This window comes from Adiantum capillus-veneris, chromosome 26, assembly GCF_014529385.1.
Source record: "Adiantum capillus-veneris isolate H3 chromosome 26, ASM1452938v2, whole genome shotgun sequence".
In the NCBI taxonomy this organism is placed as follows: Eukaryota; Viridiplantae; Streptophyta; class Polypodiopsida; order Polypodiales; family Pteridaceae; genus Adiantum; species Adiantum capillus-veneris.
The window spans coordinates 41,638,758-41,660,218 of NC_140956.1; the positions used below are offsets into that span (position 1 = coordinate 41,638,758).

Here is a 21,461-nt window from a genome sequence, read left to right on the forward strand (position 1 = left end):
GGGAGGGAATCTATCTAATTATTGTATCCTTTAAAAACTAGAGCGAGGGTCCTCGTTTGGTTCAACAAAAGTCAAGCTTGGAAATAGCAACCGAGCAAGCATGAACGGAAGGGTGGGGAGGCGAGGAGGGAGGAGGGAGGCAAAGGTGCATGCGCAAGCCTCGGCATGCAGGGAAGATGGGCGATTTTGTATGGGTGCTAGGTGCATTGAGCACGTGCACTCATCCGAGTGGCTAGAGCAATTTAAGAAGAGTTTAGGACTCGAGCAGGCATTTTGATGAGGGGTTGAAAAGCCATCAATATTGCTTCCTTCTTAGAATTTGTGTGGAATTTGCTGGATATACGAAGATATATAGCGACTAAGTTACTTAGTGCCTCCTAAGGGTTCCACATTTAAAAAAATACAATACTTAAAAGATTCCCTTTTTGATGTTTTGCTCCCTTAGAGGGCCTATGCTTCCCCTTCCCCCACCTTCCGCCTTCCTCTCGTCTGTGCTTGGCTTCCCTGCCTCGCCTACTTCTAACCTCCCCACCTCAGCTTCGTTGAAGCCTCAATCAGAGTAAGAGAGATGGAGAGAAAGAGCAAGATCATGCGTGGACAACACTCGAGACTATGGCAGAGGAGCGAGAGAATACTTTCTTTTTGTTGTGGTCAAAGCAGGCTCTCATCCACCTCCTGGCTTCAACCATGAGCTTTTGTGACCCTCTTCCCGTGACAAGTCTAGCGAGCGATGTGCAGGCCTCTCTCGAGACTATGGCAGAGGAGCAAGAGAATACTTTCTTTTTGTTGTGGTCAAAGCAGGCTCTCATCCACCTCCGTTGGCTTCAACCATGAGCTTTTGTGACCCTCTTCCCGTGACAAGTCTAGCGAGCGATGTGCAGGCCTCTCTCTCTCCTCTCTTCCCTTCTCTCTACGTCTGCAACTACAGGCTTCTCTCTCTCTCTCATGCGATAGTTGTAGGGGTCGCCATCATCTTTATGCGAGAAGCACTGCAGATTGCGGGCTGGTGAGGAAGAGGAGGAACCATGAGAGTAGGGACGACAAGGGTGGAGGCAAGCTTCAAAGAGACGCGAGCCTCACTGTGTGTGTGTGTGTGTGTGTGTGTGTGTGTGAGAGAGAGAGAGAGAGAGAGAGAGAAGAGAGGAAAATGGAAAGACAGGGAGGTCTTCTTATTCCCTTTTTCCTTAGGATATAAACCCTCTCCTTTTTTTCATTTCTAACTAATGCCAATGCTCGCTCTCCTCCATGTCCTCCATCACAACCCCCCACCCCCCAACCCATCCATTTGCAAGAAAATGCAACCCATTACATGCCAAAGGCAGGGCATCACCCTCATACCCTCTCTGTCGCACCCATTATCCCTTGACCTCCTGCGCGATAGGCTGCCATGTCCACTCTTCGCCTTGCTCGCTTACTTCTCCTAGCATGGCCTTCACCCAGCACTACTGAAATGCCAAATATTAAACAATTGTCACTCCCTTCGTGCCCTCTATGGTCCCCTCCGCCCTCTGTGCAATAGCCCTCTTGGCAGCCTACTCTATGGACTCTCCACTCTCCCTTGACCTCTCTCTCTCTCTCTCTCTTTGCCCCCCACATCCCTTGATCTCCCTCTCTCTGCCTTCACCCATAGCTGGCAACGAGCCCATGATGCCCCCCAACCGAGCTGCCCTATGCAATCGAGTCTAGTCCAATCGGTGCCCTGCATTGAGGACACAACAACCCTCCCTCTTTGATTGAGCTTTGTCCTCTCCCATGCACTGCGTATCCTGGCATTGCTGTCGTACTTCCAGGCTCCAATAGAGTCAAACTCCCTCCGCTTCACACACCATGTGCACAGACACAGCATCCACACTACCAACTGGCGCTCTATCTCCATTTGGCTTTGACACACAATAGACACACAACAAAGACACAATGCTTGCGACATCTACTGCATTAACGCACTGCTTATTGCCCTGCTCACATATGGAGAGAGAGAGAGAGAGAGAGAGAGATCTTTTTACCTTCCAAATTCTTTTCACCTGACCTTTAACACTTTTTGAAATTCCATCTTTTCATTGCTTTTTCATGGAATATTCCATGTTTTCTCAAAGTTTTTACTTTTTCTGAGATTGGGGAGACCTACTGGCTCTATCTAAAAGAAAATCAATTACGGGCGAATATTCTCTCACCCCGTCTAGATGGCCTCCGTCTTATGCACCTTGCCTTATGCTGCCACGACTTCTCCTGCGCCTTTACCTCCTGCTTCCCCTCCCTTCTGCTTTGCCTTCCTCCTCCCTCTTACACCCGTGAGTCCTAACACAGGAAAACGAGATCTCTCTCTCTTGCTTTCCGCTTCACCTTCTCCCTTCCCCTCTCTCACCTTTAATGCAACAAAACCAGATCTCTCTTGCTTGCTTTCCCTGCGTTCTGTTTCGCCTTTCTCTCCCTCTGCCTTCTGTTTCGCCTTTTTCTCACTCGTCCCTTCTTGGTAAGTCCTATTGGTAGGAGAGAGAGAGAGAGAGAGAGAGAGAGAGAGAGAGGCTCATGCATGGACGACAGCTCCAATGGAATTCCACGTAGTCAAACTCCCAAAGCTAGAGATAGAAGATCTTTGAAGATTCTTCTCTTTATTTCCTTTTCAAAAATGTGTAACACCTACTGCCATTATTTTTTAATTTTCTATCAGCTGGTACCCCCGAACCCGTAGCGTTCAGGTCGTCGCACCGTCTTTTGCTCTACTCGTTCCACAGAACGTCATTGTGAAGCTTTCGCTTCGTTTTTAAGACTATTATTTCCCGCTCGTCGCTCTCGTCGCTGGCTCACGCAGAACAATGTCGAGGCATAATCAAGTCCTGCAATATGGTGTGCTTGACATGATGATGCATGCCGAGCATTAAGAACTGCATTAAACGAAGATGGCTGGATCTGATGGAGAGGCATCGCTTCTCCCTTTCCACGAAGTGCCGGACCTTGACTTTTCCCTTCTTTCAGGAGGACGTTTCAATGTGGAGTTGACGCCTGGAGAGACCACATTTGTCTCCTGGAAGTAACTTCTTAAAGAACGTAAAAACCTGGTTGCATGTAATGCTGGTGCCCATCCGGCCCTAGAAGCTCGGGTTGCTCCTCAGGTAAGGGCGCTAAGGCTCCCTGCGCATTCAGGTCCTAACTCATGTGCAAAAAGTTATGGGTTTGCTTTGCAAGAAGCGTAAGGTCTTCATTGTGGCATTGCAGTCGTGCATAGTTGCTTATCAAAGAGTGTTCAAAATAGACTCCTTCCATATACTTGCCGTGAAACATAATCAGCCACTTGGGCAAACATGTAGAGGCATCCCTTGCATAAACACTTTGATAGGTCATTGAATGGAAGTGAATTCCAGGATTCTTCTTCGACATCGTCATAGGTGTGTTGTCCAAAGTCAACAGCAAGAACCCAAACTATATCACCATTCATATGAACATGCTTCAAGGCGATTTGAACTCGCCACTAAGTGGTTTTGAATTACAAACCTTAACGGTAGAAAACTTCTTTGGCGACAAGGAATCTTTTGAGAAATACTAAAAAAGTGGTTTTTCTTTCTAGAGGTGTATGCAAATTTGGAGTTTTCTCAATTTGGCCTAAGTATCTTATTACTGTTAAAACTGTGATTTTTCAAATTTTTTTGTAATTTTTAATACAGATTCTATTGGGGTATACTAGATGAGGATATAAATACATGAACTAATCGTGTTTGTAGGATGTATGTTGTGTTACTGTATGCATGTAATGTATTTTGCTTGTTGGAAGTTGATTTCTTGGCATATATGATACTCATTGCGTGCAAAAGTCTTATATTTACTGAGGTTTTTTTTCCTTCTGGAGGCGCATCTTAAACATTGGCTAAAAATTGTTCTCCCTGACCTTGCATGCACTTACTAACCTAACCTATCCAAGGATCGATATTGAGTCTTAAGTATTTGCAGGAATGAGGTCAGTATGGTTTATGTGTTGCTAATTTTGTCTTATCAGTTAAGAGCACAATTATTGGATTTGTGTAATATTGTGCCATTGATTAGCTGTAGCTTTATAGATTGATTATTTTTGTAATTTGCCTGTGGCCAATATGTGGTTTTTTATTGAAAGCACACTTCTTTTTCGTTTCTGACACACAAATCAAGTACTAAGGTGCTGTGATGCTGCAGAATGCTGCTCAGATTTCCAAAGAGATTGAGTTTGTTCATCCTATGAGCCGTTTCTCCTCAGTTATTCAGAGGATTGAGAGGCTATACCAGGTAGTGACGAGTACAATATGTTTCTCTGCTCCTGTTGGCTTTGCTAAGCCTACTCAAACAGCGTGTTTTTTCTACTTCAGGGCAATAATAGTGACAATGAGCTCAGTGAATGTGTTGCTCCTAGAGTTCTAAGGGGTCTCAAGGTTCTCACAGTTCTTACAGTTCTAAGGGTTCTCCAGCTGTGAATTCTACGGGGTATGATTCATGTAGTTCAGTGTTGTCTAGATGCCTATGCTCATTGTAGACCAAGTTTTTGAGTTACCATATAATCCTAAATAAGATTATTGAATAATAGAGCATGTTGCAGATGCAAGAGGATATAAAGTTGACTCTTGCCAGAGGATGTGCAAGTACAAAAGGGGTGGATGTCGTGAAACTTTAAGTTTACAATAACAAACTAAAATTGGTTCGGGAAATGTGTATCTTAGCTTAGACTTGAGCCGGTTAGACATTCAAGATAACTAGTCGAGAGAAGATTGGAAAGGAAATTTTTTGTTGGAAAATAGTGTAGAACATGAGGACTAAAGCGTAGCCAAAATTTTAATTTAGGCCAAAGCCCAAGGACCATAAAAGATCCATTGAGTGATGAAAACTCCCAAGTTTGTTGGGTGGCCATTGTGGCTAAAAGCCCAAGTGGTACCCAAGTCAGAGCAAGGAAACTCAAGGGTGGAGAAAAATTTGGAGGATTCAAGAGGACATGTTCAACAAGAGAGGACTCAAAGTCACTATGGGAATTCAAAAGGGAATTCAAGATGAAGGAACTTGAGCAAGCGGGATGAATCTTGTAGTGTAAATGAAGGGAACAGTAATGTAATGGTTTTTATAAAAGCATATTGTTTTTAAAGATAATTTTTCTTTTTAGATCGTGTATTTTTGGTCTTTATCTCATTCAAACTTGCATAGCCAAAGGCCTCCATCTGAAGCAATGCAAGTTTCTTTTTGTGTGAGATTCGGATCGCCAAGACACCATACCATGCCAATATCTCATCACACCCTTCACTCTCTCCCAATGCTTCTTGCCATGATTTTCTATAGTTCTACTAATGACTTCCACTGCAATTGCAAATCTAAACACTTCCTAATCATCCAATGACTTCCACTGCAATTCCTAATCTGAACGATTCCAATGACTTCCACTACAATTGCAAATTTGAACAATTCCTAATCATCCCATATCAAAAAACCAACACCATATGCAACATGAATATTGGCCATACCGGTCCCTTCTTCTCTCTTGGCCATGTCTCTAACATGGAGGCAATGAACTAGTAGTCGACTATTTCCCCTCCATTCGAAACGTTTGTGCACTCTTTTGTAAGACAAGTAAATATTTTTTCTACTCCTATGTCACAAAAATAGCATGTGAAGAACATGCTTTGCTTTACTCAAAGTCATGTTAAAGTTCTCATGCAAGTTGAACTTCAAAGCATCTACCTCAAAGCTGTCCTTACAAATATGATTATATCATCCACATGAAGGGAAAAAAACAAAATACTATCATATATTTTTAGAGTTAGGGTTGTAGGAATGCACACATAGCTTGGAGCTCGAGAAGAAGCTCAAGGCACACAATGGGACAATGGATCAGAAGTGTTTGAATACAAGATAAAATAGACCTAGAGTGATGGGCATATATACAAAGCACATGGGAAAAGACCTCTTAGTGAAAGAAAAAGGTGTCCCAGTTGTCCTAAGTGTGTTGACAAACATCACTATCATATACATGGCAACAAATCCCCCTTGGGAGTGGCACGGTGAACAACAATTGGCACATAGAGTATAGGGCAGTGCCATGCCCTATGGACATGATCAGACCACAAAGAGAACCAATCCCAAAGCTTTGTGAAAAGCTTCAAACTTCTCATGAGGCAATGCCTTTGTGAACAAATATCCACAAGGTTGTTCTATGTCATTATAAAAGCCGATTGATCTCTCCAACTGAGAGTCTCTCCCTAACATAGTGATAATGCATCTCAATGTGCTTTGCGTGAGCATGAAAGACCAAGTTCCTTGCAATTACTTATGCGCTTTGACTGTTAGTGTAGATGAGAGTGCAACACTCCTATCCAACTCCCAAATCAGCCATAAGGTGTCTGAGCCACACACACACTCAATCGTAGCTGTGAAAGCTGCTCTGTACTCAGCCTCACAACTAGAGGTGGCCACAATAGGTTGCTTCTTGCTCAACCAAGATATGGATGAACTATCAAGCATGGAGCAAAAACCACTCATGGACGCTCGTGTGTGATAACAACCAACCAAATTCAAGCCCAAAAAAGCATGTAAATATGGCGGCAATGATCCCCCTTGGGATAAAATAACCAAAGATGTTTAGTGCCACTCAAGTAGTGAAAAATTCTTTTAACTACTTGTCAATGCTGCTTAGATCTTGGGCTATGCATAAATGTACTCACTTGCAAGATTGCAAACTAAATATCTGGCTTTATAATGCATACATAAATGAGGAAACCACTGATAGAGGGTAACATGTGTAGGATCTCCAACATCATGTAGCCTTAATTTCAAATGAGTCTCCATAAGAGCGACAATTGAATTGCAATCATAAAGTCCAAATCTGCTTAGCAAAGTTTGCACATAACTTTTCTTGACATAACGCAATACGAGTCATTACACTACTTAAACTGAATGCCCAAATAATGATGCAAAAGTCCCAAATCTAATGTCTCAAATGTGCCATTCAAATCACCCTTAAATTATATATGTATAGTTTTTGAATTCAAATCAATGAGCAATAAATCATCCACACACACAAAACGATAAGATATTCATCATCTTCACGCGCTTTACATACAAAGTGATCTTAGTTTGACTATTCGATAGCCACGTGTAGTCAAATGGTTGTTCATTTTCTCATACCAAGCATGCAAACATTTATTTAAACCATACAATGCTTTATTACATCTGCACACTTTCTTTCCCTATCCTTTCTTAAAAAAACCATGAGGCTACATTACATACACTTCCGCATACAAGCCACCATTCAAGAAAGCCATTTTAATGTCCAACTAAACCACACCCAATCCAAAATAAGCTGCCAATGCACAAATGAAATGAATAGTGGTCATACGACAAGTGGGTGAAAAAGTATCCAACTTGCATATCAGTTTATAAACCCACTTGTATCAATGGCCTTATTTCCAGGAGGCGTCACATATAGACCAAGTATTGTTCTACATAAGTGCATAGTATTCATTTTTACATAGTAGCCATAAGAGGTTCATCCTTGTCACATGTACTTGACACAACTAAATCATAACAATATAATGCACAAAAAGCATGATGAAAACCTGAACGAATATGACTAGACAAAGGTGCATCCAATTTACTATCACACAAAGTATGCACCAACCATTTTGGCATTTTTCATTTTCATCCGTGTCCTCATCAAGTACATGATTACATTTGCATTAGAAATAGGTTGATCTATGACCACTTGAAACTTGCGTAGGTTGAATGTCTCCTTTGGACTTACTTTTGTATTCCCACCATTGAAAAGAGGCAACAAGGTATCAAAAAAGCCATGTGACCTTACACCTGTCCCTTTAGTACATGAAAATAAGGGTTGAAATTCATCTTCCACAAAAAAAACATCTTGAGAGGTCAAGATACGTTTTGACTACAAATGATATAACCTATAACCCGTGCTCTTAGAAATGTAACCAATAAATACCCAGAAATGTAACCAATAAATACCCATTTAACAGCCTTATCATCCAATTTCTTGCATTCTTGTTGTGGCATAAGAGCATAAGCCAAGCAACAAAAAAACACGCAATTGACCAATAGAGGGCTACTCTTCATGTTATGCTTCATACGGAGTCATAGACTACAAAGATTTGGTGGGACACATGTTAAGTATGCAGGTAGCACACATGACAACCACTAGCCAAAAAGCATGTAAATTTGGCTTTTGACCATTCATCATGCCATCTCTATAAGTAATCTATTTGTCCTCTCATAGCAACATGATGTGTATAAGGCATTGTATATTGGTATTTTATCCCACGACTAGCCAGAAATGCACCAATTCTTTTGACATATACTCCCCTCCTTGATCATAACAAAGAGTGCCCACAGTAAAACTGAATACACTTTCATTCAACAACAAAAACTATTTGAAACGCATAAACACTTTGGACTTAGATTTAAGCGGATATTTCCATGTATTCCATGAGTAATCATCGATGAAAGTTACAAAGTAGAAATTTTTACTAAAAAGAGTGTGCATCGGGTTGCAAATATCACTATGAACAAGCTCCAACTTGCGAGTAGCCCACACTAAACCATATTTTAAAAAAATGCCATATTTTCCCCAAAATACAGCTTCATAAACATGCTTAGATGGTGCCTCTCAATGGGACAATGAGGTAATCATATCAAAATGCATCAAATTGACAAAATTTAGATGCCCAAAATGTACATGCCATACATTAGCATCTGAAACAAATTAGAATGCATGTGCAAATTTTTCCACACACTTATCACAAGTACTAAGATTGTACAACCAGGATTCCCTGAACTTTCATAGAGGTTTTGTAACACGAGTCCAAAGTCTAGTGCTTTGCTTGTGAGCTTCAAGGAGATGAAGGGGGAAGGGGGGATGTGAGCACCCTCCCCTGCTATTTTTTATTTGAAATTTAACCCTAAAGTGTTGGCCTTGGGTGCTCCATGGGTGCTCAAGTGAGAACCATCAACGTTCTGAAGCCCCAAGTGATGGTGGGCGACATGGAAGAAGAAGATAAGCCCATTGCACTCACTATATATATATATATATATATATAGAGAGAGAGAGAGAGAGAGAGAGAGAGAGAGAGAGAATCTCTTCCTCTCCCTACTACAAGCTCAGTGAACTCTTCCCCTCGCAATCTAGTGTTGGTGGATAGAAAACCTTCCTCTTTGCTAAGCAACTCTACACATGCCCATCGTCCTCGTCCTAATCTGGAGCCTAACTTAGGAAGCCTTCATGCATGCTTTTTCCCCAATTAGCTCCACGATTATGTCTTCCAAATTTAGCTGACATAGTACCACTGTGAGACCAAAGGAAGTACTGAATAGTTCTCTTCACCCAGTCTTTTCCACTTATATAGGCACCCCCGATCTTGGTTCAGACTGGCCCTCATGGCCTCTGGTCCTTGACAATCCTTTCTAGATATCTTATAGTTCTTAGGCAAGAGAAACTCAAAGTAATCTCCCTTCCATCACATACATGTACAATTTGTTGTTAAATTAAGAAATAGGCCTCAATCACTATTGATCCACCAATACTTATGTGTTTGTGATCTTGTTTGGGCAATGGTACATGGCACTTTCTTTGGAGTACTAGGAACTTGCTTCATAAGCATAAAGCTTAACATTTGAGAAATAGCAAGTTGAGGGGTAGGAAGGTACAACTGAATCCTAGAGGGGGCTACTCTTGGGGAAATGGAAGCATTAATTCTCCCCCTCCTAGCTTGTTCATAGTTGGTACAACTAGCAAAATCTCTCTTCCTATAGAATCCCCTTCTAACACTTTCTCCCAAAAAGGGATAATCTGGAGAGAGACATCCCCCTTTCCACACTTGTCACTCTTTGAGCCACAAGAGGGTTCTTTGCATCTTATAGCTCATGCTAATTTTCATCTTGACTACATATAGAAAAGTTTTGTGGGCTTGCTTCTCTATTTTGAAGCTCATCTTGCTATAGCATACTTGAGAGCGTCTATTCTAGAGTCATTTGATAGACTATGACTACAAGTAGGGAGATACTAGGACTAAGAGTAGGGATATACTAATGGCTTGATCATAGGTCTATCATGGCTTGAGGAGCACACTGATGTCTTGAACTATAGAGTCATTTGATATACTAGGGCCGAGTAGGGAGATACTAATGGCTTGATCACGTTGAGTAGCACATTGATGTCTTACAGATGTTACCCAATCTATCCATGAATTCCACCACTCTAGAGGTTGAATCTTGTTGTTGGATCTAGGCATAATGAGAGGGTCCAAGTTCTCATTGGACTTCCTTACCACTTGGAAAGTGATGCACAATGATCCTGATATGCCAAATTTCCATGGTTGGTTGCAAGACACCTACAATCCTGTAAAGATGCAAAGGAGTATGTTCTCGAAAAATTTCAGCATTTGGCTCATTGGTTGCTCTTGATGGGCTATCTCTTCGCTCTATTACTTGCACTGTTTCTACCACTACTATGGTAGATCCAGCTTGAGGCTACTCTTACAAACTTTTCGATATGTTGCTTGACACAAAAATTGTATTAGGATCTAGGTTAGGGTAATCCTCAAGAGCATATGGCATAATAAAAAATAATTTCTCAATTTTCCATGGGGCATAAAAAGAATTTCAAGCCAAAGATTTATACTCTACCATTACTTGATCTTATGGTACAAATTGGTGTAGGGCGTGATTGTAAATTTGACAAAGGCATCTACAAAAGGTAAAACAACCAAGGGAAAGTAGCAGCAGTTGAAGGCCAACAAAGCCAATTAGAAGGTAAGAAATGAATATCAAAGGGCCAAATAAGGTAGCAAGGCAAGGCACAATACACTAGAAAGAAGCACCAATTTTCTTACACATCTTTGAGTGAGGAGAACAACCTACCACCTCCTATTGTACCACATACCCAATACGCAAGAAGGAAGCATAAGTCAATCCAATATCTAGAAAATCTCAAACTGAAGGTAGAAGGATGGAAGAGCAAACAAGGCTAAGGCTTCATTGAGGCCCAAAATAAGTTTTGCCTTGGCAGCAATGTGGATAATGTATGAAGAATGACTTGAAAACCTATTGCCTAGAGAGAGAGAGAGAGAGAGAGAGAGAGAGAGATGCAAAATCTTCTACCCCTTTACCTACTCTACAATTACAAAGATCCCCTCACCTTGCAGAACATGAGGAAGTGAACAAACCCCAACCCCAACCCAACCTCAGGTGGAGGAAGCCAATTTGCCAAAAGAGAAAGTGGAGAATCTCCACTAGCAAGCTCTCCAAAACCATCTAGCAAGGGATGCCAATCTATGGGTAGTGCCAAAAAACCCTCTTAACCACCTAATAAAGATAAGGAGGAAGATTCCTCTAGCTTTGAACAAAATTCTACATCTATACCCTAAAGGACCACATCTTCTCCTGACACAGCACCACTCTAAGGGATCCCAACACTAATGTCGGAATATGGCCAAGAAGACGAAAAAGAATTTGAAGATGAAGCCATAAAAAACAAGGAAAAAAATTCCACCACATCCTGAGAAGAATCCTAAAGATAAACCATCTAATAAAAAGTGTGGTTGGTGTTGGCTCCTCGTTCACCATCACAAGGAAACTCCTACAACTAGAAGAGGCTCTCCTACAAGCGAGCTAAGGGTCAATGAAAGAAGCCCAAAGGGGAAAATCAAAGGTCTTTTGTGGGAAGGGAAGCAAACACCACAAAGCAGCCACATGTATCGACCCAACCCCTTCAAAAACTGCTCCTCTAAAGTAGGCAACCCCTACTCAAGAAGCTAAAATAAGGACACGAAGAGCATAAATGTGCATGATAGATTCAAGTAGATGCATAAAATCAAGTGACAAACTTAACTGGAATCTTATGGCTATCACACTTTGTTTTGCATGCACCATCTACATGGGCAAGTGTTTCAATGGATGCAAAGTTGCATTTGCGTTCTCTTACATCCATGAGTGTCTCTTTCAAGTGTATAATGGCGTTTTAAAGTTTTGAAAGTGTGGCATAATGTCTTTTTGAAGTGAAGAATGGTGTTGCCAAGCTTTGAAAGTTTGGTGTGCAAAGTACATGGTGGAGGAAAAAAGTTTGCCATGTCATTTAGCACCATGGTAGAAGATCCCACGGAAGCATATAACATGGGGGAAGATCCTAACGAAGCTATCCAAAGAGGTTAGCTTGGCTGGTTGAGCATTTGACCGCCGTGACTCGGGTCACAGGTTCTAATGTACGAGCTAGAATGCTTGTACCGCTACAAAGAAAGATCCTAAGGAAGCAAAGGGAAGTCCAATGCGGGGGAAGAGGAGTAGGTTCTTTTTTGGAGGAAAGAAGGAAAATTAAAAAACTGGATATCAATAGGTACAACTCAAAAAAATAGCCAAAAAATGCCTTTTTTTATATGCATATAGGTTAAAGGGAGCTTTTAAGCCAAAAAAAGGGTAAAAATTAAATTCTAAATAGTTAGTGTTGGCCCTTAGTTATGTATGTTTTCTTATGATATAGGATAACAAAAAGAAAAAAGGGAAGTAGTTAATTCCATGCCACCTGTTTCTCTTTCACCTTTACCCTTAGCTCCACGCCTACAAGGACCTAAAAAAGGTTAGAGAACCTAAGAGGCGTATAGAGGCAACCTACTCGGTCCCTATGGGTCCATACTGCATATATTATATAGAATCTCCCCAGAATCTGCGTCAATTCAACAACCAAACCTAAAATCAGTGTGCCTTGTCGCCATCGCAACACTGCAAAGCCTTCCCCTTGCCCCCTTCGCCTTCTCTCGTTGCCAAGCCATCGGCCACTCCTACAGTCCCCATACTTGCCCTTGTTCTGCAACTCTTCACATCAATGCTCCCGATCGTAGCCCCCTTAGCCTTCTGCCATCGCCCAAACCATTGGCCACTCCTACAGCCCCCATATGTGCCCTTGTTCACACACGTAGCTCAGCAGGGGAGCTGCAATCCAAGCTCCTACAATGCAAACGACCCTTGTTCACGCACGTATCTCAGTGCGGAGTTGCAATCCAAGATCTCGCGATGGAAACGACCCTCTCTTTGTCCGTTTTGCATCTCTGTCTCCTCCCTTCAACACACATCGCCTCCTTGTACCCTCATCGCCTCCTTGCTCCATCAACACCTGTCATCCGCATGAGCACTATGATCAGCATCAAGCCATGCAAGTGCCCACTGATACAGGCAAAGGTGTTGTCGTGGCCTGCTCTGCACCCCCTGCAACCCCGCTCCTCTGCCTCGCTCTGTAGCGTTTGCATCTAGCATTGCCATCTCCAGCAGAGAGAGCGCATTCACTTGTAGCCAGCCATATAGCATTGCAACGAAAAAAATTTGAAAAAATGGGTCTAGTTCCCACAAATCGTGCTCCGTCAGGGCCTGTCGTCTGTAGAAATGAATGAGAGAGAGAGAGAGAGAGAGAGAGAGAGAGAGAGAGAGAGAGAGAGAGAGAGAGAGAGAGAGATGGCAAGCTGGCTGCACTAGGCCATACACCATTGCTTGCACAATCCCATCTGCTCTTTCTTCTCATAGTTTTACTGATGAAAGACCATCATTTTGCTAATGAAGGACCATCGCCAGGGACGTCTGCATCCAGATGATCGCGATGCCAAAAAAAACTATCTCTCTACCCTTTTGGCTTTGACACACGGCATCAAGACGACTGCCAGAGACAATCATGCTCCGCAAAACAATCATATGTATCCAAGAAGGGAGCACAATGGGGCTCAGTATGCTATGGACCGCATAATACCAGTGAATGCCCTACTTTTAGAGTAAAATTCAATGGTAACTGCAATGCCTGTGGGAGGTATGGTCATCAAGCTAAGGATTGCATAGTATTTAAGCGCGCGATGGCCAATAAACCAACCTTAGCAGGGACAGACACACCTCGAGTGCCTGTATTGATGCCAACCCCACCTCTTGAACAAATGTCACAACACATGGTCCCTAGGGCCCAAAATGTTGTTCAAACAACACCCTTACCACCTCCAGTGCTAGGACCGCAACCCCTACATCCAAGAATCACTTTTGTGAATCAAGTGGGTTGTGAGTCATCTATTGCTTGTTTGGAAGGTTGTGAGGAAGATATAGACCCTAATATTGCCTATGGGATGGATGTGCTTGAAGAAAGTCCACAATACTACATGGAGGACTATTGGGGACAAGTCAAACCTGTCTATCAAGTAGCTGCTCTTGCTGCAAGAGGCCAAAATATCAATTACACTGCTAAGAGACCACCTCTTCAATGCTATGAGTGTGGAGGTCCACATCGTGTGGCCGACTGTCCTATTAGGCTACAAAAGAACACCACACTAATGCAAACCAATCAAGCGAGCACGTCTACAATACTGATACTCATGTATAATCGATGTGACATAGATCATTTGATTGGCCAATGTCCAAATAATCCAAATGCGCCAAAGATCACGCCATTAAACTTGATTGAGGTTACCAAGGAGCCATCAAAAAGTACACATGATGTACTAGTAAACGTACTCACACGATCGATGCTCCAAAAACAAACTTGTACTCTTGAGGAAAGAGACACGGTATCAATTGCCCAATCTCAAAAAAAGAAGAAAACGGGAAGAAAACACGAAGGAAGAGATTGCAAAAAGCAGCGAAGTCAAATCCTAGTTCAAAGACCAACATAGGGACTGGTGACGACCCCGTATATATGAACGACGTTGAAGAGGCTTTTGATTCAGGTGAAACCATGAAGATCCAAACGACCACTAAGATAGAAACCAACAAGGAAGATCTTCATGACAATGGCAGGGATCCAAGAAGAAGATAGGAACTTATCCAAACCCTACATAGGAGATCGAGCGAGTCAAGCAATTAAGGAGTTTGGTAGAAGATACCCAAAGGGATCTAGAACCAGCACCTAGGCAGATCCAGATTATAGACACCGTGTTCCCTACGCAACAACAACCTCACCAAGTCCATAGACCCTTAGCCATACCTAGTGTCATCCAAGAAGAAAGTGACTTAAAGTCATGGGAAATTGGGCGTACTCACTTCTTGATGGAAAGAATGTTTATAGAGGGACTACCTGATCCTATCGAAGAAATGGAGATCTCATCTTCCCCACGTCAAGGGGCTGAAGCCCAAAGGTGCCGTTAAACATTGCCAAATTGATGGATTTCATGTCTTCAGAAGTTAGAACCACCATCATGTCCAAACTTTATAAAGACCCTGAGCTAGTCTCAGCTCTTCGAGGCTTACTCAATGGAGAACTAAAGTTTGAGCTACCACAATTTTCACAGATGGATGGAGCTAGGGAGATTCCAATAGAGAAGGAACACTTAGATCCACAACCCAACCTAGATGAGAACCTTGTTATAGAAATACCTGTTAACAAGTTGGGACAATACTTTGAGGGTGATGAATCCAATGCGACCATGCAATCACTACTAAAGGATTAACTGTGAAGGGAATCCTTGATGGTGGCGCTGGGGTTAGCATTGTGACTAAATATTGTTGGGAAACTATGGGAAGACCTCACCTTGCGACCACAACCATAGTAGTGAAGATGGCCAATGGGTCTATTGTTAAACCTATAAGATCAAGGTCTTTGTACATAAAATAAGAATTACCTTCATTGTTATGGATTTCCCCAAGCACACTATGGCATCGGAGATGATCTTAGGACATCCTTTCATGAGGGAAGCAAAAATGGTGCACAATTGGTCTAAAAACCATGTCTACCTGCACTTCCAAGATTCTGTCATTCGAGTGGATCTTGTAATTGGTCGAGCACATCCCCTAGGAAACATGTTTATAATTGATCATAGATCTGACACCACAGTTCACTTGGCCCCATTGCAGTATTGTTACACGTGTAAAGCGGACACTGATGTTGGGGAAGATTCTCCTTAATTGGATGTACTACCTGGGATGACTGAGTCGAACAATGTGGATTGGGTCCACCTAGCAGCAACCATAGACACTTGGGGAAATAGGGGGACGACCTGGGTAACACCTGAGGGGGATGAAATGCCACCATTCGTACCCTTAAATATGCTAGAAGCAATGCATATAGCTTCTGATGACCTACAAGATGAAGGTTTAACTGGCAGTGGAACCAGTAGCGCCTCACAAGACTATAGCCCACATGATTTGGGGTCAGAATCATCAATTGAAATTGACTCTGAGGACAAAGAATCTGAGTTAAATCTTACTGCAAATGTGGGGACCAACCATTCAGGGCCCAATGGTATCCGAGATGACAATCTATCCAAGGGAGAAGAAGACACAAGAAGCGATTCATCTAGTGACTCTTCACTAGAGATCGGTTGTAATAAAAAATTAGACAAGAAGAGGTGAAGATATAAGAGGCAACAATATCAAGCAAATGTGCATGCTAGAATAAATGAAAAGAAATCTACCGCAGAATGGATTACTTATATAGGGGCATGTGATGCTCATCGGAAGTTGATAGATAACTGGGGTGAATACCTTCAAAGCGTTATGTGGTGTAGTCCACAACCCATTGACATCGCACAACTAGAGGCTACAAAGAAGCCAAAGTTGAGCTGTACCGTAAGGAGACGACAAAATCGAGAGTTAACTCAACAACAAAAGGAATTGGAAGTGGTATCACAGTCCACAGAACAACAGGACCCCACAAACTTACACCCTGCATCTGAACATTTCAAATCCTATACCACAGAGGAATGTAAGGTTGTGTATACATGGAATTCAGGGATTCAGGGATATATTTGCCTGGAAATATCATGATATGAAAGGTGTTCCACCTTCCGTGGTGCAACACACAATCCCCATGAATAGCATGGCTAAACCAATTCAACAACGACCCTACCCAACGAATCCTAAATATGCAAACATCGTTCAAGAAGAGATTGAAAAGCTTGTGAAATGCAGATTCATATACCCTATTGAGCACTCAGAATGGGTGTCTCCAATAGTGATTGTGCCAAAAAATAATGGGAAACTCAGAGTGTGCGTGGATCTCAAGAAGGTCAATGCCGCCACTAGGAGGGACCGTTACCCCTTGCCATATTCAAAATATGTGCTTGAAAGAGTTGCAGGGAAGGAAGCTTATAGCTTTTTAGATGGGTACTCTGGCTACAATCAAATCACAATTGCGCTAGAGGACCAAGCTAAAATAGCCTTTATAACCGAATTTGGAGTGTTCCATTTCATGTTATGGCTTTTGGCTTAAATGGCCCTGCTACCTTTCAAAGATTAATAAACACTGCTTTTAGAGAATATTTGAGAGAGTTTTGCGAAGCTTTTTTAGATGACCTTTGTGTTTATTCCTCTTGGAAAGAACATCTATCATGCTTACAAAAAGTGTTTGAGAAGTGTAGATTGTATCGCATCTCCTTAAACCCTTTCAAATGCCAATTTTGGGTTAAACATGGAGTCATTTTAGGGCATATAGTATCCAGAAATGGGATTTCCACAGATGAGAGAAAAATCAAAGCCATTGCTGAATTGCCACCACCTACAAACTATAAAGGAGTTCAAAGGTTCATAGGCTATGTTGGTTATTACCGACGGTTTATTTTAAATTTTTCCGAGATAGCTCGTCCTTTGTACAAGCTTCTTATTGAGTTCCAATGGATTGCGTAGTGTGACCATGCTTATGAGTCATTGAAAAAGACCTTGACTAGCACTCCTATTCTATGAGTGCCCGATTGGAAAGTAATTTTCCATGTGCATATTGATGCATCGAACTTTGCTATTGGGGGTATTCTAGCTCAACCAGGAGAACATAAACTGGACTACCCCATTAGCTTTGCAAGTAGTCAATTGAATGATGCCGAGAGAAACTACACCACTACAGAGCGAGAAGGTTTAGGTATGATTTATGCAGTGAAGAAATTTTGCTACTACCTTTTGGCCAACAAGTTTGTTTTCTATGTTGATCATCTAGCTTTGTTGTATCTAGTAAATAAACCTTGTTCCACGGGAAGAATTACACGATGGTTGTTAATTCTCCTTGAATTTGATTTTAGCTTGAGACACACAAGACCCATCCCAATATAACAAAGAAAATATACAAGTGGGTCTCTAAATCTTCTTTAGTGACCATAGCTAGTGCTAAAAGACGGGAGCCTGGTAAGAGACGTCCCACTTGCCCCAAGAAATGTAAAGAAACGTTACGTTGGATTCCTAAGAAACTATTGGAAGCCCAAGGCTATTATGAAGGAAATGATCAAATATGGGTGCCAAAACGTAAATTGTGCTCTTACTTGTCACCGAGCCCATGTGAGCTCAAACCTATGTCTCCAAACAACAACTTGAAGATTGCAGAAAGGAAAAAATCACGGAATGCTACACACTTGCTCCAGTGCTAGTTTGGGTACCGAAGAAAGAATGATTTGTTCCACCTAGCTCAGGAACAACGAAGCTTCTTGCTCTTCGTGTAGTTCCTATACGGAAATAGAAGCTTCGACACAACCTCCACCTACCATTGTACACAAGCAAGAAAGAGTTTGCACCTCCTGTTGTAAGTTCACCACCTACAACAATGTTGCAAATAAAATCATGGGAGAGTACCTTACCACCCTTGCAACTAGATGAAACGCATAGGGCGGTCAAAAACTATTGGTTAAATTTAGCCTTCACCCATAACAACTTGGAACAATTGGTTTCAAAAGGTGACGACATCATTCCAAAAGGTATGATCTACCCAAGAAAGGGGGGAGTGTTTGCTGACATCCATCATTCACTTGCTTCCCTCTCAACCTTCCTCCCTGACCTCTCAATCTCCAATCTTAGGAAATGTATATATAAAGCCTTATACTCACAAAAACAAGGTAAAAAAGTAAAAGAGCAAGGGCCATAACAAAAAATCATAAAAACACATTATGCACAAGAACACGACCCTTGTAATATTTGCACTCTAACCATCATCTATTTGCATGTATAGATATGGCTAGTACGCTAGTGTCATCCACTCCTGCCTTGTGTGAGAGGTACCCTTGCTACTTTTCACAAATGTTTCACATGGTCTTTCCGGTGCTTGCCTGTGAATGGGACTTGGTAGGTACTCTAGCATGTGAGAGGAATTTCGAGGAGTTAGAATGGCTGATACGTCTCTGACCACGACTAATCCATACTTAGAAGAGAGTGTATCTCCCATTGCACAAGCCTATCCTTTTGACCAAGATGACTATAGGCATCTAGTGACCTTCTTAATAAACATTGGTGTCTTTGATGATGAAGAAAAATTACATGATTATACGGATGGTATATATGGTCTAACGGATAATGACTTTGTTTTTCTCGACGATGAGGATAGGGGTTTAGCCTTAGGGTTTCCCCCTAATCTCTACAATATCCTATTTCCTTGACTCTCTAGGGAGAGTGCAAATAATTAGGTTAGGGTTCCTTATGTTTTTTAATTATGTTCAATAAGTGTTGGTACCTTTTCCCACTGATGTGCCTCCTAGAGGTATTCTTTGTGTTTCCTGGTGTGTACAGGAACGTGTTGCTGTGGTTAGGATTTGGACCTTCATGGAATCTTTCTCTCATCCACTTTTCAAATCAAGCGCGATCATCAACACTAACATGTGTTTCTTGTCCATTAGTATGGCCCCTTATCTTTTTTGCATCTATGTTTGTCTGCTTTAATTGTGATTGGTAGCATAATATTCAGCACATTTACTTAGTATCAAACATTAAATTCAATGTAATTTTTTGTCATAATCACTTGTCTAGGTTTAAAAATCAAGCAGTTCGACTAAGCTAGTTTGACCAAGCTAGGCATTACAAATCTTCTCTTAACACTAGGTTGGTAATGGGACACTTTTATGTCCTGTTAAGTGACCATTTTCCTTGAATTATGTCAAGAGTTTCAAAATGGATTTTGAGGCGCTATCTATCTAGAAAGTTGTCTCATGAGCTGAAAAAAACTCGACATTTTTTTGGAATATCAATTCCATCTTTAACCTTGTCCTTGCACAACATTTCACAACCTAAACTGTGTGAAAAAACGGGTCCTGTTTTTGGCTTTTTTCAACTTTTTGCAACTATACCACTCTAGAATTCATGTTTGTGAGGTCTATAATGCTAGAGAACTATCTTTAGTAGTCCTCAACATGTCCTGATGCTTCTAGGGAGAAATAAATGTTAAAGTTGTAAGTTATGGCCAGATTACAAAAAATGTCAAATCCTGTTTTTTAGCCAATTTTAGCTCTTCTATGATTTTTTTGGTGGATTTCATGATATCCAAATGCAGTTTTGATTTTCTATGTCGCATATTGTAACATAAAGCTAATATTCCTTGAGTTTTGGGGCACCTAATACCCTATTTTGCATAGTAGACAACGATGGTTGATTTTTTCGATTATAGAAGAAAATGAAACATTCTAGTATATCAAGTATAGCTTTTTCAATATTGTTAGTTTCTTGTAACAACTACATGCATTTTGTAGGTAGTAACCATATCTAGTCATAAGGATCAAATTTGGCTAGATATTGAATAGTTTCTATGGGATTCTACAACTCATAATGTTGAACCCAGTTTTTTCATGTTTGCTGTATTTAGTACTTCATCTTTGTCCCCAAGATTCCCCTTGGTAAGAGATGTATTATTCTTTTGACATACTCCATGGCTCCTTATGAACCTAAAGGAAAATAGGGAACTAAGAAAACATGCATATAGTATTTGTATTGAGCGTGGCTATAGAAACTTTGATGATAGGTTTGTAGAATGGTAAAAATTCAACTTTTTTGTACCTATTTCTTTTGGCAAAACAAAAAATAGTGAGTGAGAAGCAATCATATGTTCTGATCACCAACCCATTGAAGTTAACAAGGGAATTTATCCAAGTCCTACAAAAATCCGTAATCTTATTTTTATGCAACCAAACGTAAGAAATGACTGTTTTGATGAAAATGTACTAGTCCATCAACTTTGGAGGCTTGGTGTGACCAAAAGATGAGAAATTTTACAAGTTTCTTATTTTTTCCATGTGTAGTAGGCCTTGAACTATAACCTCATGAAAGGATTTTACAAAATGAGTGGATCTACTATGGTTTTGGAGGTTTTTTTCAAAACCCTGAAAGGACACTTTTATGTCCTGTTAGGCTACCAACCTAGTGTTAATACCATCGGGAATGCCTTCCTAATAATCAATGGTTACTTAGGTTCTTAATCCGATTTAGACAGCATTGTGTGCAATGTACTAGGGCTTTCTAGTGGGCTTAGTCCCTATTGACCTTTAGCTTAATTATTATAAAGGGAGTTTACTAGTGTGATGAGCCTCGGGAGGGTAACAGTGTTATATGACCCTTCAAAGTTACAAAATTAAAATGCTAAAAATGAACAAACAAAAAAATCAAAGTGCCACAATGTAAAATCGTAAGCTGGAAGAGAAACCTCAGCTTGATTTGGTACTCCACTCACATGTATCGCCTATGGTACTAGAGCCCTAGAGGTTCCCAGTGTGGGTGCTTATCCTCGAAAAACAAAAAACCCAAGGCATACAAAA

The 21,461-nt window shown here is 41.3% G+C and overlaps 1 protein-coding gene across 1 annotated transcript; it reads left to right on the top strand.

Moving 5' to 3' along the window:
• The first annotated feature begins 2,897 nt into the window (after positions 1-2,897).
• Positions 2,898-4,436, top strand: LOC147423329 (uncharacterized). Its single transcript, XM_086501471.1, has 4 exons — positions 2,898-2,979; positions 3,091-3,110; positions 4,162-4,251; positions 4,332-4,436. The coding sequence occupies exons 1-4, from the start codon at positions 2,898-2,900 to the stop codon at positions 4,434-4,436; spliced, it is 297 nt and encodes a 98-aa protein (XP_086357597.1).
• The last annotated feature ends 17,025 nt before the right edge of the window (positions 4,437-21,461 follow it).